Source organism: Glycine max, chromosome 11 (assembly GCF_000004515.6).
Source record: "Glycine max cultivar Williams 82 chromosome 11, Glycine_max_v4.0, whole genome shotgun sequence".
Lineage (NCBI taxonomy): Eukaryota > Viridiplantae > Streptophyta > Magnoliopsida > Fabales > Fabaceae > Glycine > Glycine max.
In genome coordinates, this window is record NC_038247.2 from 36892180 (window position 1) to 36906655 (window position 14476).

Below are 14476 nucleotides of genomic sequence, written 5' to 3' on the forward strand. Positions count from 1 at the left end.
AATTGTGCAGAGGTCCCATTTGTCAATTGTGATGATATAAACAACTATGCTCCATTAAATGTCAACGTGATTCCCAGCATATTTAAATTCAAAAATAATGAATACCAACAGTGCTTCAGAATTCAGATCTCAGTAAGCTACTGTAATTAACACTATGAATTTGAATTCTCGACTACCAATAAATATATATATTCGTGAATGATACAAATGAAAAAAGTTAAAAAAAATAATAATAATAATAATTGATGCTTTACAACACTAAATCTCTCTCCCTCCTCCTAAAGTAAACTTTGTGCAACCGAATCTCAACTACCATTACCATATTGAGTGCTCAAATGGATAAAACCTTGCTAGTCATTTGGTCCTGTTTTTAAACTTCTGACGTTGTTGTTCTGGTTGTTGTTGTAGTTCGGTTTTCTTGCTACTTGGGTTTGAACAATTCACCTCAGTTGAGTTGCTGCATATCTTAGTAGTCTTTGTCTCTACACCAAGATAATTTGACAACACTCTCCTCACCCCAAAGCCGCGACGATGAGGTTTGATGCTGTTGTTGATGTTGTGGAGGAAAGGAGTTCTCTCCCCTCTTGCAGGACTAATTAGTGGCACAGCCGCAGATGAAAAGCTAGGAGTGCCAATTGATGCTTTGTGTGGTGTAGTGCCTGAGACAGACACTGAGAGTGGTGGACGTGTAATCTTCTTCTGCTGAGAAACCATGTTAACTGTAGTTGTAGGAACCAATGCAAACCTCTCTGAATGTTTTGTCAAGTCATCAACATACAGCAAATCATCAATGCGGGCCACAATGTTGAAAGCCATGCTCTCCAATACTCTTGAGTAGCTCTCTAGCACAGATTTTCCAACATCCTGAAATGTTTGTGTGAAAATGTGTCAATGATATATATGCTACTATGAATGTAATGATTAAAGGGAAAAAATTTATATACAGTTCCTTAAGTACTGTTGGGGTTGTTCTTCAATCAAAATTAGAGTTTCACCCTGGTAATCCATGTAGTCCTTTAATGTATATCTTTATCACGAATCACAAGATACAAATTAAATTCTAATTGAAACAACACCAACCAACATCTAAGGAATTGTATCAAAATTTTGTCAGAAAGAAAAATGCATTGAACCAACCACCTTGTTGCACTGGATCTTGCTGGTATCAAGGGTAGTTTGACTTAAGCCTGGGAAACGCTGCTTCAAGGAAACTAGAATGTTTTCAGCTCTATCTGCTAGTAGTTCTCTCTTATCTCCATCAATCATGAAGTCCTTGACTATTTCCCATGATGATTTTGTGGTAGAACGGTTGGGGTTTGGTGAGGACCTAGAGTGAGCTCTTCGCCGCCAAACATAAATTGCTGCTTCCACACGGTTTGCAATCTCTAGTGCAACATGTTCAGAGGATATGTCTAAGCAATCAAGAAGGCACTCTGGGGAGAATTGATCTGATGTTATGTAACGGTAAACAAAATCCCCCAAGCAAGTTCTTCCATTCTGCAAAATCCATATTCAAGACAAAGTCATAACATGACAGAAAATTAGTACATGTTTTTCTTTTTTCGGGGTGATCCCAGGGTATCTGTCGAGTCAGAAAATGTTCTTTCAAGATATTTAAGTCCATTTAAGGAGTTGATGTCTCTTAATAGAGTTTTTTATACACATAAGCCTGAAGATTGAACCCTTGATGTTTAAGGTAATGTACCTTTCAAGATATTTAAGTCCATTTAAGGAGTTGATGTCTCTTAATAGAGTTTTTTATACACATAAGCCTGAAGATTGAACCCTCGATGTTTAAGGTAATGTACATGTATGCCAAAAGAAAATGTGTGGTAGTCCCTTGAATTTATTTGCAGGTAACTAAGGTATGCCATGTAATGGTGTAATCAATACCCTTAGTTTGGTCTTTTATCTTAATCATAGAATGACATAAGGGGAAAAAAGTGTATTAATGATAGCATTTAGATTAGACCTTAGGAAGAACTTCCAAATATGACTCAGGAACTTCCATTTCAGCCAAAGCAATGCTGTTGATAGCCATGGCTGCTTTTAGTATTTGGTTTGCACATTCTCGAGAGTGATTCAACTGTTTTCTTGAGTCTTCACTGAGTCCTGCAGGGGGGACACGAGGCACGGGAAGCCACCACTTCTCTTCTTGCCGCTGAATTGTTCTGCGAAAAGAGGCCGAACCATCTGCATCTGGGGCTACAATTCCTTGGTCTACATACCAGAACTCTGTAGCAGTGAAACTGTCTAAAATTTCCTGTTATTAAAGAAAATGTACATTAAGGCAACAATCATTCAATTATAGTGAGCCATGAGAGAACAAGATTCAATACTCACGAGAAGCATGTTGTCAAGTTTGCGGAGAGCTGGAAGATTGATAAAAATATCTGCCCTAGGCCTGCAAGTCATTACCTGCAGAATGCACCATATTAGAAAACATCATAGATTCATGATTCATCAATTCCCCCTTTTGAATAAAATCAGAGTTCATCATTAAAATTAAGACTCAATCCAATTTTACCTCGAGCTTACTCCCATCAGGATATGTTTGCCAAGAAGGCATCAACTCGACAATGTAATCACTAACACTAACAAGCCATTCCATCTCTCTCTGCCACATTTCTTTCTTCTCAGAAGGTAAAGGTTCTAGTCTCCATAATTGCCCAAATACAGTTGCTACAAGTTGCAAATAATCCAAACTTGAATAAGTTATAAAACTCAAATTTAAAACCAGAACAGAAAATTCAAAATTTTGAACTATTTGCCAACATAGACAAACTAAGTAAACAGCTTCTCAATTACATAATGAGCCTATGCAAGTGTTTGCAAGATGGAAAGCATACCGCAGAGATTAGTAATGGCATTAGAAATGGCCAAAGCAGTGCAAACCCCTTTTCCAGAACCTGACATATCTTCACCAAGCAACAATTTTGCAAACCTCTCCTTCATCATGTCAAGTTCTGTTCCAAACAAAATTTTAAAAAAAAATCCAATAATTATCACCAATTAGAGTTATTAGACAACAAAGTCAAAGTGATATTAATGACTTAAAAAGGGATTAATAACTCCAACCCTTTAAAATTCCTGTCCACAATCCTTTTCTAGTTTCCAAACACATCATATCCAATTATCCATTTGTCTCGTAACATATTAAAAAAAAAAAAAAAACTAACCTGACAACTTCAAGCCAATACTGGTAAACTTTTTGTCTTCCAAGTGGGATTTATGTCTGTTTTCTTTTTCATCAGAACTAGAGCGCTTGGAGATTGTGGCCTTGAGAATAGGCCAACCAAGAGGAGCAGGTGAAGAAGACCCTTTTGCCTTAGCTTCATCAGTAGAAACTGAAGAACTGGATCCACAGAAACTGGTATCACTGGAAGAATAATCTGTGGTGAGACAAGACAAAACAACCCCATCACTTTTCTTTTGAGAAGAATTTTCGTTTTTCTTAGATAAAGCATCCATCTTTGAGGAAAAGAAAGGTGTTTTTGGATTCGAAAAGGCAGTCACCACTCGCGAAGATAAGAAGATACTGGGAACGTGGGTTGGGACATGGAAATGGTTGTTTAAGGATATATGAAGGGACCGCTAAGGTTGTTTTGTTCCATGGAAAGAAAAGACGATGTAGTAATGATGAAGACGTGTGGCTTTTTCCGAAAAGGATTGTGAGATTCTACTACTACTACTACCACTCCCTGCAATGCAGTGGCATACAACAACAAAATTTGATTTTTCAAGTTTGAAGTTATTACTAAAATGCTAGTAACGTCTCTCTTCTGACTTTCGCTCTCAGGGTACTTTCAAAATAATATCAATAAAAAAATTTGAACCTGGTAGCTGTGAGTAACACTTCAACTACAAGTCTACAACAACACGCTGAGATATCATAATTACTTTTTTGGCCTTTCACATTCACTGTTATTCGTTGCAACATTTTGTACCCGTGCTTTACTGACACATAACCAGCAAATGCAAATCACTATTTTTAGTGTCTAAAAATGTACTACTATCTTAGTCTCTCAAATTAAATTAAAAAATTTAAATAAGAATCTGAAAGTGTAGTTTATTAATTATATTAGGACTGTAGGGTGAAAAAAAAATAAAACAAAGTGAATTGTGATAAAAAAAAATTGAATTAAAATTGAATGTAAAAGTATGAGTTTTATTTTATTGCTTATTTCTTTCATTTTTTATTCTTTTTCTTTTTATATGATCACACCCTTAGTTTAAAAAAAATTAAAAAAGTGTTAGTACTCTTTTTAATATCTACATGTTATTTATTTATTGATTAAAACTTATAAAATTATGAGATATTTATGAAATAAAATATGAATTTTTGTGATTTTCAAAAAAAAAATTAATTGATAAGAAGAAGTGTGTTTAGAGTAATGTATGAGTATTTAACTTATATGAAGAAGATTTTGCAAATGATGATTAAAATTAGTATACTAATATGCAAAAAATATCAAGTCCTGGTTGTCTATGTGTCTGTTTGGATGGATATTAATAAAATTGATTTTGCATGTAATTGATTTTGATTAAAATTAATTTTGAAGTAATATGATTTATGTTTTAATATTTTGTTATAAAATTAAATGAGGAGTAAAATTCAGTATAAAATTTTGAATCCAACAAAAAATTATTCAAAATTATTTTAACCGAAAATTAATTCAGGACCCAAAATCAATTTTAAATTTTTTGTGAAACTAATCATATGAAAATATATTCAAAATTATTTTTTAACTCAAAATCTATTTTTCAATATCAAATCAAACATACATTGTATCTTCCAACTCCTGCTATCAAAGTTATTGATGGCATTTATCGACATTGAATTTTGTTTGATTCGGTTGCATTAAAAAAAAACAGCATCCTTACTTAACTCCGGATGAGAATTTATTGAGTATAATTTATGGAGTATAATTTTTTGGTATAATATCAGCTACTTCACTTGAAAATTTGTCCCATAGATTCTTTTTTTTTTAAAAAAAAAGTTTAGTATAATATCATCTATTCACGAGTTCTGAATTATTATCGATCAAGGGTTATCCAGTAATTTCCGTGATCAATTCATAGCTAAAACCTTATTATTACCATCAGTCAACCAAGGGCTATTCTGTAATTTGCGTCAGTTTATGTCTGTTTTTTAATTCCACTTATAACCAAAATATGGCCGTTAAAGAGCAGTTAGGCCTTGACAGAAAGTTGCTCACATCCTTTAAGATAATCTTTCATTATCCAAGCTAGAATTCAAGCTAACGGTCTTTTCCAAATTTATTTAATTAATTAATTAATTAAATGAAGATACGAGTTATCAAACAAAACTGAATTCTCTATAATAGTCTACGATATTCTTATGGAGAAAATATATAAATATTTTTTTGGATGACTATTAACTAGATATAAATATAATTAGTAGACATTATAGTTAATCAAATATATATTTATAGGTTTAATGATGATATATTGTAAAACAGTTTACACGGTTAAGTATCAATAAATCAGACATCATTATTATATGATTTTTTAAATAATAATTATAAAAAATAACAAATTTAACATGTAATATTATTCATAATCGAATAATATTGTAAAATTTATTTTACATGCTTCACCTATTATTTACCTTACTGTATTGTATCTAAAGTTCTGCTAAACCCATAAAATCATACATGGAGGAGCTTGTTTAGCCTATATGTATACTGTCTGACAGCATTCCACATTGGCCAAAGTTCAATTCTGATGCAAGTATATGCTGATACAATTACTGTAGTTACCTATAGATTTACCTAAAGTTATTAACTTCCTAATATAATAATTTTTTACATTTATCATAAGTATGTAAAGTCTTTAAAATTTAAGTAGAAATAGGGATATAATTAAAGGACCATTATTAATGTTGTCTGGATTTTTTAAATGGATGATGGATAATAAAAACATTCTTTTAAAAGTGGAAAAATAAAAAATAAATACTAAACTGACAACAAATTTTAGAAACACTGTTTTTAACTGACTATAATTTATTATAATTAAAAGTTTTTAAAAATCACAAAGAATATAAAGTTTTACTTTTTTTTTTAACAAATTTTACTCATAATTTTATAAATTTTAATAAAAAAGAGTGTCTTAAAAAATGAAATAACCAATATATAGGTAATATTTATCCTAATATTACACAGTTAATTTTAAGAATACATAAATCTAATCAAACAAACATTGAGCTAATGTACAATCTAAATAAGAACATGTTTAAAAATTCAGCGCAAAATGAATTCTGGGATAAAAGTAATTCTATAAAAAATCAAGACTTTTATTTGTTGGATTTACATTAAAACATGTCATAATAATTTCAATTATAAACTAAACATACACTAAATTAGCCACAAGCATGGTTATCATTATTTTATATCGTTTAGAAACATTATTATCGCACTATATAACCATTTCTTCCTCGTCGTCTTGCACTGTTGCTACTAAAGTGCATGATAGCCATAGGCGACAAAAATCCACAACTGCTTTTGATTGCATGACCATAAAATTTGCCTAATAATCAGGAACTAGTAATATTCAGTTAAAAGTATGTATTTTTAATTGTATAAAATATAAAGAAGGTCTACTACGGCGTAGGTCGGCCAAAAGTGAAAAATGTCGAACTCGAAGAGGGAACTCACTACTCAGGGAAGCTAGGAGAAATAAAAAATAAAAAATTCATCAAACTAGTACATTTGTTGTTTCCCTAACTAATACATTTGTGCATTATATACAATTGATGTAACATTACTCTAATTAAGGACTTTAAAGCCTCCCTTATCACCAAAAAAACGTTAGTCTAATTAAAAAAAAAAAGTTACTATTTTTTTTATCGTAGAAATTGAAGACAACTAAGCTAGACCCAGGAAAAAAAAACTACTATAATACTACTTTTGTAGTTAAAGTCATAATAGGTATAGGAAATTGGACTTTTTTACTCTCTTCTGTTTCAAACAATTGTTATTTTAATTTTTTTAACTTCACATTTTCTCACATAAAAAAGTGATTTAGAAGTAATTTTATCTTTAGATGGAGATGTTATTGTTCTTTATGAAGAAAGAATTCAAATGTTTTAATTAATTTAATAATTTAACTAAAATGCATTGACACTTTTAAAAAAACATTATTATCTCATTATTTGTTGACTTATATAGTAAAATCTTAATTTATTTGTTGACTTATATAGTAAAATCTTAATTTATTTGATTTTTTATTAAAAAAACTAAATCAAGAATTTAATTTTTTTTATATTATTAGTTTAAAAATTGCATTAATAATTAATTAAAATCATCTAAAATATGATTTTTAAAATGATTACTATAAAAAGAAATTATTTTATTATATATAATGATTTATAATTAAATAACAGTATAAAAAAATTATATTAGCATTACATGCTAACTAAATTTCTTTAAAAAATAGATGATATGCATGTCATATGTCATTTTGTATAATCAAAGCTGACATAAATTCATTAACGTTTTCCTCTATTCTTTTTTCTCAGTAACCATGGAGATGACTTTCATAATCATACAAAGTTCAATTCAAATTTATCTAACTTTTTTCCGTTGAAAATCCACCCTACAAAGGAACGAAGGGATCAGAAGCTAAAGGCCAAAATGCCTACAACGGTTGCACGTTGTTTTTGACAATGGATTAGTTAAAAGTAAAGTGAAAAAGGAAACTGTTATTATATCCGCTTTTTAAAGCAGAGGCACCGTTAGCTCTTGACTTTTTTAGTTCATGGCCGCTACTTTTTTCAAAACTCATTTTTTGTGAACCTTTTTAAATTTACTTTCCGCTTTTTAAATTTACTGTCATGAGAATTTTCCCTGCACTGGGTGGTATAGAAATATCACCATCTCTAACGCTAAAAAAACAAAACATTTTCATAATTTTTATTAGGTTAAATATGTTTTTAAAATTTAATGATCATGATCTTATACAGCGATAAATTTACTGTAGATTATATGAAACCCAGTTTGGTACCCTTTAGTAGACTACTATGAGTAACAAACTGGCTTATGAGCATTTAATTCAGAGCGTTTGCTTCATCTCATTTTGATTTATCGAAAAACAGGCTTGTAATTTTTTTTATCAACCAATGTTATTTTGTTAATTTTTTTAAAATAGGTCATAGGTCAATTTCTCGAGTAAACATTTTTTTATTCTGTAAATTGGATAGAGAAATAAGAAGAAGAAAAAAAAGTGAGATTCCATCTGTTATTTTATAAAATTATCTCCAATGCATTGACTTACTCTTCCCAATCCCAAATTAGTTGCAGGTTTAGAAAGCTTCTGATTGTTGTTTGAATTTAAGAACAAACAGTAAGTAGTAAACACTAAGATTAAATTTGTTTAAACTTTTAAAAAAATAGCTTTTAAAAAATTATTTTTTATATAAGTGATTTTAAAAAAAAATAGATTGGATTTACTTCTTATGATAAATAAAAAAAATACTTTTTTTAAAACTAAAACAGTTTAAATAAAAAAAATATTTATTTTATTAAAATTAATATTTTTTAACAAATAAATCTATCCTTTTAAGACTTGGAATCTACATCAACACGTTATGTCCTTTTCACGTGCAATGCTGACAATTTTAAACAAAAAATAATTAAAACAATTTGTCCTCTCACTCTCTAAGTTTAATAAAAAAAAATAATATTTTTCTAATATTACTTTGATCTTTCTCAATCTATATAACTCGATCAAAAATTAGGGAGCGTTTACAAATTTTATTTAAATTCTATTTTTTAGATGATAATAATAATAATAATAATAATTTTATTTGATTATTTATATTAATGCTGCATAAAAATTAAACTCCAAAAAAATTAATTCAGTAATTTATTTCTATCCCTTTTATGTTTCTTTTCAACTGTGTGTATAAAAAAAATTATGGTTTTATAACGGAGCTTCAACATGTGATGTTTTGAGAATTGCAGAATATCCAGGATTCCACGGCAACGCTAAAAGAGTGTTTTCAATAAATTCCCCAGTGAGCGTGGACCACCCTAATTAAATCAAGGCATTATATGATACCCACTTCTCTGTCCATTGTTTTATCAGCTTCTATGATCTAGACCTTCATATAATATAATGCATACAATCAAGAGAAAATTTGAAAAACAAGATTGTTTCTTACATGTGAATTTATTATTTTCACGCCATACCACATTATTACACGGTGGTTTTTTATTGTAGTTATGTATATGTAAATAGATAAAATTTAAAGAATTTAAATGTTATGCCATAATTTTTTAAGAAGTTTGCAAATCAATTCCTTTATTCAATTAATTTAAAAATAATAATTTTATTTATATTATAAAATGACCTACATGTTTAATAAATTTTAAAATCATGGCCTTCTCTCTATTGCCTTTAGCTCTTCTCTGTGACCCCGTTCGTGCAGAGAATATGTTGGTTGTAGTAGCAACCTTTCCAAAGAAGAGTGGCTTTTGGCAATTTGGGTCATGCATCACTTTTCAGTTAAGGCCAAAATGTTGAGGAATAGATTCCATCATAGTCATCTTCATTTGATTATATCAGATGTTTCTTGTATAAAATTTTACTTCTTTGAAATAATATTTTTTTCCCTAATTTTTCTTTAGATGTTGACATCATCTATTTTAGTCTTTTTAAAATGAGAAGGTCTTTGAAAGTGTTTTTTTTTTTCCTTTTTCTTCTCTAAGAATATCTATAATGTATAATTCTTTATATGAGTTGTGTATTATAATTTTGTGTGCCTTATAATTTTATATAGATTTTAGTATTTTAAACAATAATTCACTCTAATATTAAGATTACTAGAATGAGTGCTTAAATTGATTTTATGGATCTTACAATCTTTAAAAATATTATTTATGATATAATATTATAAAACAACGGTTACTTATATATAAGTAACAATACTTATATAAATAACTTACGTCATATGTTCCAAAATAGAAAAAAAAACTCAAACAATATTACTTAAAAATTAAACAAACTCTTGTAAGTATGCGATTGTAGGTGTTCTAAGTAAATTATAGTCAAATTTGATCCACTATTTAACTTTGATCATTATTACCAAATATTAAACATTCATTTCTTGAGAAACTCTTCCGGGGGAATAATCTCAAGTCATAATCCAATATAATCCTTAAGTAACCGCAAAAAAATTAGGATATATCTTCAAATGTTATTTTTGAATTATTGATCACTTGTTTTAGCATATTCAGGGATGATATTATGAATTGGCCCAAAATCAAAGAACAATTTGATAAACCACTTTAAAATCCTATATAAATTTTGCTGGTATTAGTTCTTAATTCTTAATCCTCTCTTTTAACTTGTCTTTGCTGAAACAATATTGACTTCATAGACACTGGTATTTTATCAATTTTTTAGGGGAACGATACTTCACACAATACTTGTACACATGACATTCAAGATAATTTTCAAAAATCAAAATAATTTTCTTCTAGCTCTCACAACTTCTCAGTTCTCACCATAATGTTTGGTATAATATGTTTTATTATAAGTCTTTTTTGACATTCTTGGTTCATCTAGTTGAAAAGAGAAATCGTTTTAGGTTTTTTAAAATGGTTTATCGATCAAATGGTTCTTTAACTTTGGAACAATTCTTAATATCATCCTCAAATATGCTAAAGCAACTTTTAATACTTCAAAGATAATCAGACATGACAATGAAACTTATACTGCGCAAAATCATCTCGATTTTGACGGGAAATACTCGAATTGATCGGGTATGAGTTTGAATTCGAGAATTATTCGACTTTTTCAATCGGGGTTGGGGACGGAAATGTTACTGCCCGTTCCATATCCATTATGATACTCGCCTCGATGATGAAATTATTAAAAATTTATTAATTATTTGTTAATTTTTTTATAATTTTTATATAATTTAAGATTATTTTCTTAATGATTTTTGTAGACAAATACAATGCAAATACAAGTAGTTAAAAATAAATCTGTAACAATCATTTTTTTAAAATCAGATTTTCTAATATAATTTTTTTACAATTTTTTTTTATACAAATCTAAACCGAGGACGAAACTGAAGCGGGGATACCCGATATCCGAATGGGTAACAAATTTTAACCCCGTCATATATCGGGAACAAGTATATGTTGGAGAGTGGGAGTTGGGGACTAGGGAAACAATACCTATCCCCAATTCGCTCTGTTGCCATGTCTAAAAAATAATATTATTTTGCTATAAGATATATTCTTAGTTCTTCTGTGGCTATTTAAATATTTTAACTTTTAAAGAGAGTTTTATTTTAAGAAAACAATCAATTATCGTATATAAGTAAATGTTCGACAGCACAACTTAGCTGAATATTGAAAATTATGAACATTTTAACTATGATTGATTGATTTTTTTTTTTTAATGACACCAAGGAAACATTCATCGAATCCTTAGATCGATTCTTTTACCCAATTATCCTTTTTAATTTTTCTCTATTCAAGTATCTCTCCCCCTAAGTTATTCCTAAATTATTAGCATAACTATCCTGCATTATTATTTGTGTGAATTCGGGCCTCCTAGTTTCAAATTCACACCTTTTTTTTTTTTTAACTTTTTGCAGACTCCATTTAGAATTTGGGACCCCAAACTTGAAACAGGTTTTTTTTTTCATTTTTTTTGTTTTGATTATTTTTATTTTATAATTTTTTAATTAGTTAGTAATATATTTAATTATTGTATCTCAATAATATAATTAATTAATATATAATGTAACTAATTAATTAATTGTAAAAATAATTATTGATAATTACTAATATTTTAAAAAAATTATGACAACCAACGGCTAAATAATATTTTGAGTAGATATAAACATTGACAGAATAAATAATTAACATTTATGATAATATGTAGACACAAACAAAAACAACATAAATATTTCAACAACATCAACAACATGCACCGACCCACAATGCACTTCCACAATGAAGACAATACAATTAATTAATTATATTATTGAAATATAATAATTAAATATATTACTAATTAATTAAAAAATTTAAAGAATAAAAAAACAAACGTTTAGAGTTTGGGTTTCAGACACCCGAATTCGGGACTGGGAAGCACAAATTAATACTTGTAAATAGTAATGAGAGATAATCATGTTAATAATTTAGATGAGGGATAGTTGGATAGATAAAAAAAATTAAAAGGGATAATTGAGTAAATAAATCTCTTTACATGTTGTCCACAGTTTGGCTTTATCTGATTCCATCTTTTGATGCCACTTTTTACTTTTTAGAAGTTCGCTCTTTTTCTTTTAAAAAAATCTCATTGCATTTTGGTGCTAAGATATTATCAACAAAACCTCTGCATCTTGTTCTTGTTAAGATCTGCTGCTTAAATTTAGCCAAACTCTGTTATTTAATTCTTTTTAATTTATTGTAAATTTAAGATAAATACTAAAAATTATGAAAAGTTTGAATGCATGTACCATCTAATTTGTCCTAAATTTGCACGATACTTAAAAAAAATCACCTATCTGTTCACATGTTCTTACAAGCACTTGGAACAGTTTTAACTAGCATCCACACGGTATTTTATGTAAGTTTTAATTTTTAACTTAAGTAATATGAGGAAAGAAGTGATTAATCGGTAGAGGTCATAGATCTCCTGAGTTGCTGATATTTTTTTTCCAATACATCATTATCATTATTATTTGTATCAATCCTGATTAATAATATCTATAACAAAATTTAATCATACCTTTAAATAATAATCTTTAAATAATAATATAAGAATAATCAAATGTAGGAGTGCTCAAAATCAAATCAAACTTGAGAAATCAATAAAAAAAATTGAAAATTGCAAAAATGAAAAATCTTAAAAATCACATTTTTTTTAGTTTTTGAATCTTGTCATTAAAAATTGAACCAAACTAAATAATTTTCATATTATAATTATATTAATTTTTGTTGTAATAATTAATAATAAGTATTAAATAATTTATTATTTTTCATTTATAATTAATATGCATATTTTACTTTTATTTATTAAAAATATACTAATATTTTTTTAATCAGTAGAAATTAAACACAACATTAAAAAATTTACAATATTTATACATTTATTTAACCAATACCTTTTAGTAAACAATGTACTAATATTATTAAAAAATAACATTAACATAAAGTGATGTACATGTTATTATTATGTTAAAAAAATAATTAATAATATCATTTTATATCAATAGTAAATAAAAATAAAATAATAATTTTAAAATAAAATATGTTTAAACAAATTTAATAAAAAGATAAATTTATTTTAAAATAATATAACATAATAATTATATAAATTTAAATAATAATAATTAATTAAAAAAAATTATCAAATCAAATCCAACTCAACTACCAACCATAAGCATAAATAAAATCGAACCCCCATAGCAACCTTGTCTGGTGCATATGCATAAATAAAATTGCATCCTAGTGGAAGGAGTAACTTCTACCTGACGCTGCCACATGTGCTTTCATTAGTCAATCAATACAAATAAATGATCAATTTATCTTTTATCTTATATTTTTATTCAGTTTCTTTTTTTATTCAGTTTCATCTAATCAATCTTAAATAAATTAATCTACTAAACTGAAAAAACAAGATAAAAAACTAATTTAAAGAAAAATAAGATAAATAATTAGATTAATTTTTTAAAAAGATAAAACATCATACTCAACAACAAAAATATAAGATAAAAGATAAAATTATTCATTTAATCTATTAACATTAATAAAATAATTAATCCATTTCAAAAAATAATTAAAAAAGAGAAGAAGAAGAAGAATATGAAAGGAGCAAGAGAAGAAAAAACGTGACGAGGGACAACACAACAGAGAAGAAAGGGGCCAAAACCAAAAGACAAATCAGAAACTGAAAAGGAACTGCACATAAGCATTCACAAAAGCACCAACCAACGTAACGCCTCAACCTCAATCTCTTCAAACTCGCGCGTTCTTCCCCCTTCGCCTCGTACGTTCAATTTCATGCTATTTCTATGACTTTGCCTCCATTTAACGTTTGATTTGTGTTTTTTTTCCAATCATTTGCTTGTTTCGTGCTCCTTGATATTTGTTCAAATGAAATTAACTCATTCGTTGTTGTTTTTTTTAACTAGCCTTTTTTTTCGGTTTATTTCGCTGACCATATCAAATAATTTAGTTGTAGAATTATATGCTTTTGTTGGAATTTTATCAGCTTTGGACTTGTTTTGAATCGTGTCAGTCATTTTCTTGGGGGAAAATAAGATGAAAATCAGAATGAGATTTTATTTTCCTGTTTATATGTTAAATTAAGAAGGAGAATTTTTTGGTGTCAGGAAGAATTTCTTTTTCATGTTAGTCAAAGTAATTCATCATCATATTAGTTTGTGCTTGTGTGTAGGGATGTTTAGGTTAAAGAAGAAAGATAATAA

The 14476-nt window shown here is 28.1% G+C and overlaps 1 protein-coding gene across 1 annotated transcript; it reads right to left on the reverse strand.

The window, feature by feature from the left end:
* Positions 1–129: 129 nt before the first annotated feature.
* On the reverse strand, positions 130–3779 carry LOC100780972 (rop guanine nucleotide exchange factor 5). The gene is made up of 7 exons (XM_003538385.5): positions 3180–3779; positions 2850–2966; positions 2528–2682; positions 2344–2418; positions 1973–2263; positions 1141–1497; positions 130–864 (listed from the first exon to the last, which is right to left on the reverse strand). Exons 1-7 carry the CDS (start codon positions 3469–3471, stop codon positions 355–357), a joined length of 1797 nt encoding a protein of 598 aa, XP_003538433.1. The 5' UTR covers positions 3472–3779; the 3' UTR covers positions 130–354.
* Between the last annotated feature and the right edge of the window lie 10697 nt (positions 3780–14476).

Coding starts and splice junctions, on each gene's coding strand:
- LOC100780972 (XM_003538385.5), bottom strand. CDS start 3,471: ATGGATGCTTTATCTAAGAAAAACGAAAATTCTTCTCAAAAGAAAAGT. Junction 2,419..2,527: donor CTGATGGGAGTAAGCTCGAG/GTAAAATTGGAT, acceptor TGCATTCTGCAG/GTAATGACTTGCAGGCCTAG. Junction 865..1,140: donor GCAAGATCCAGTGCAACAAG/GTGGTTGGTTCA, acceptor CAAACATTTCAG/GATGTTGGAAAATCTGTGCT.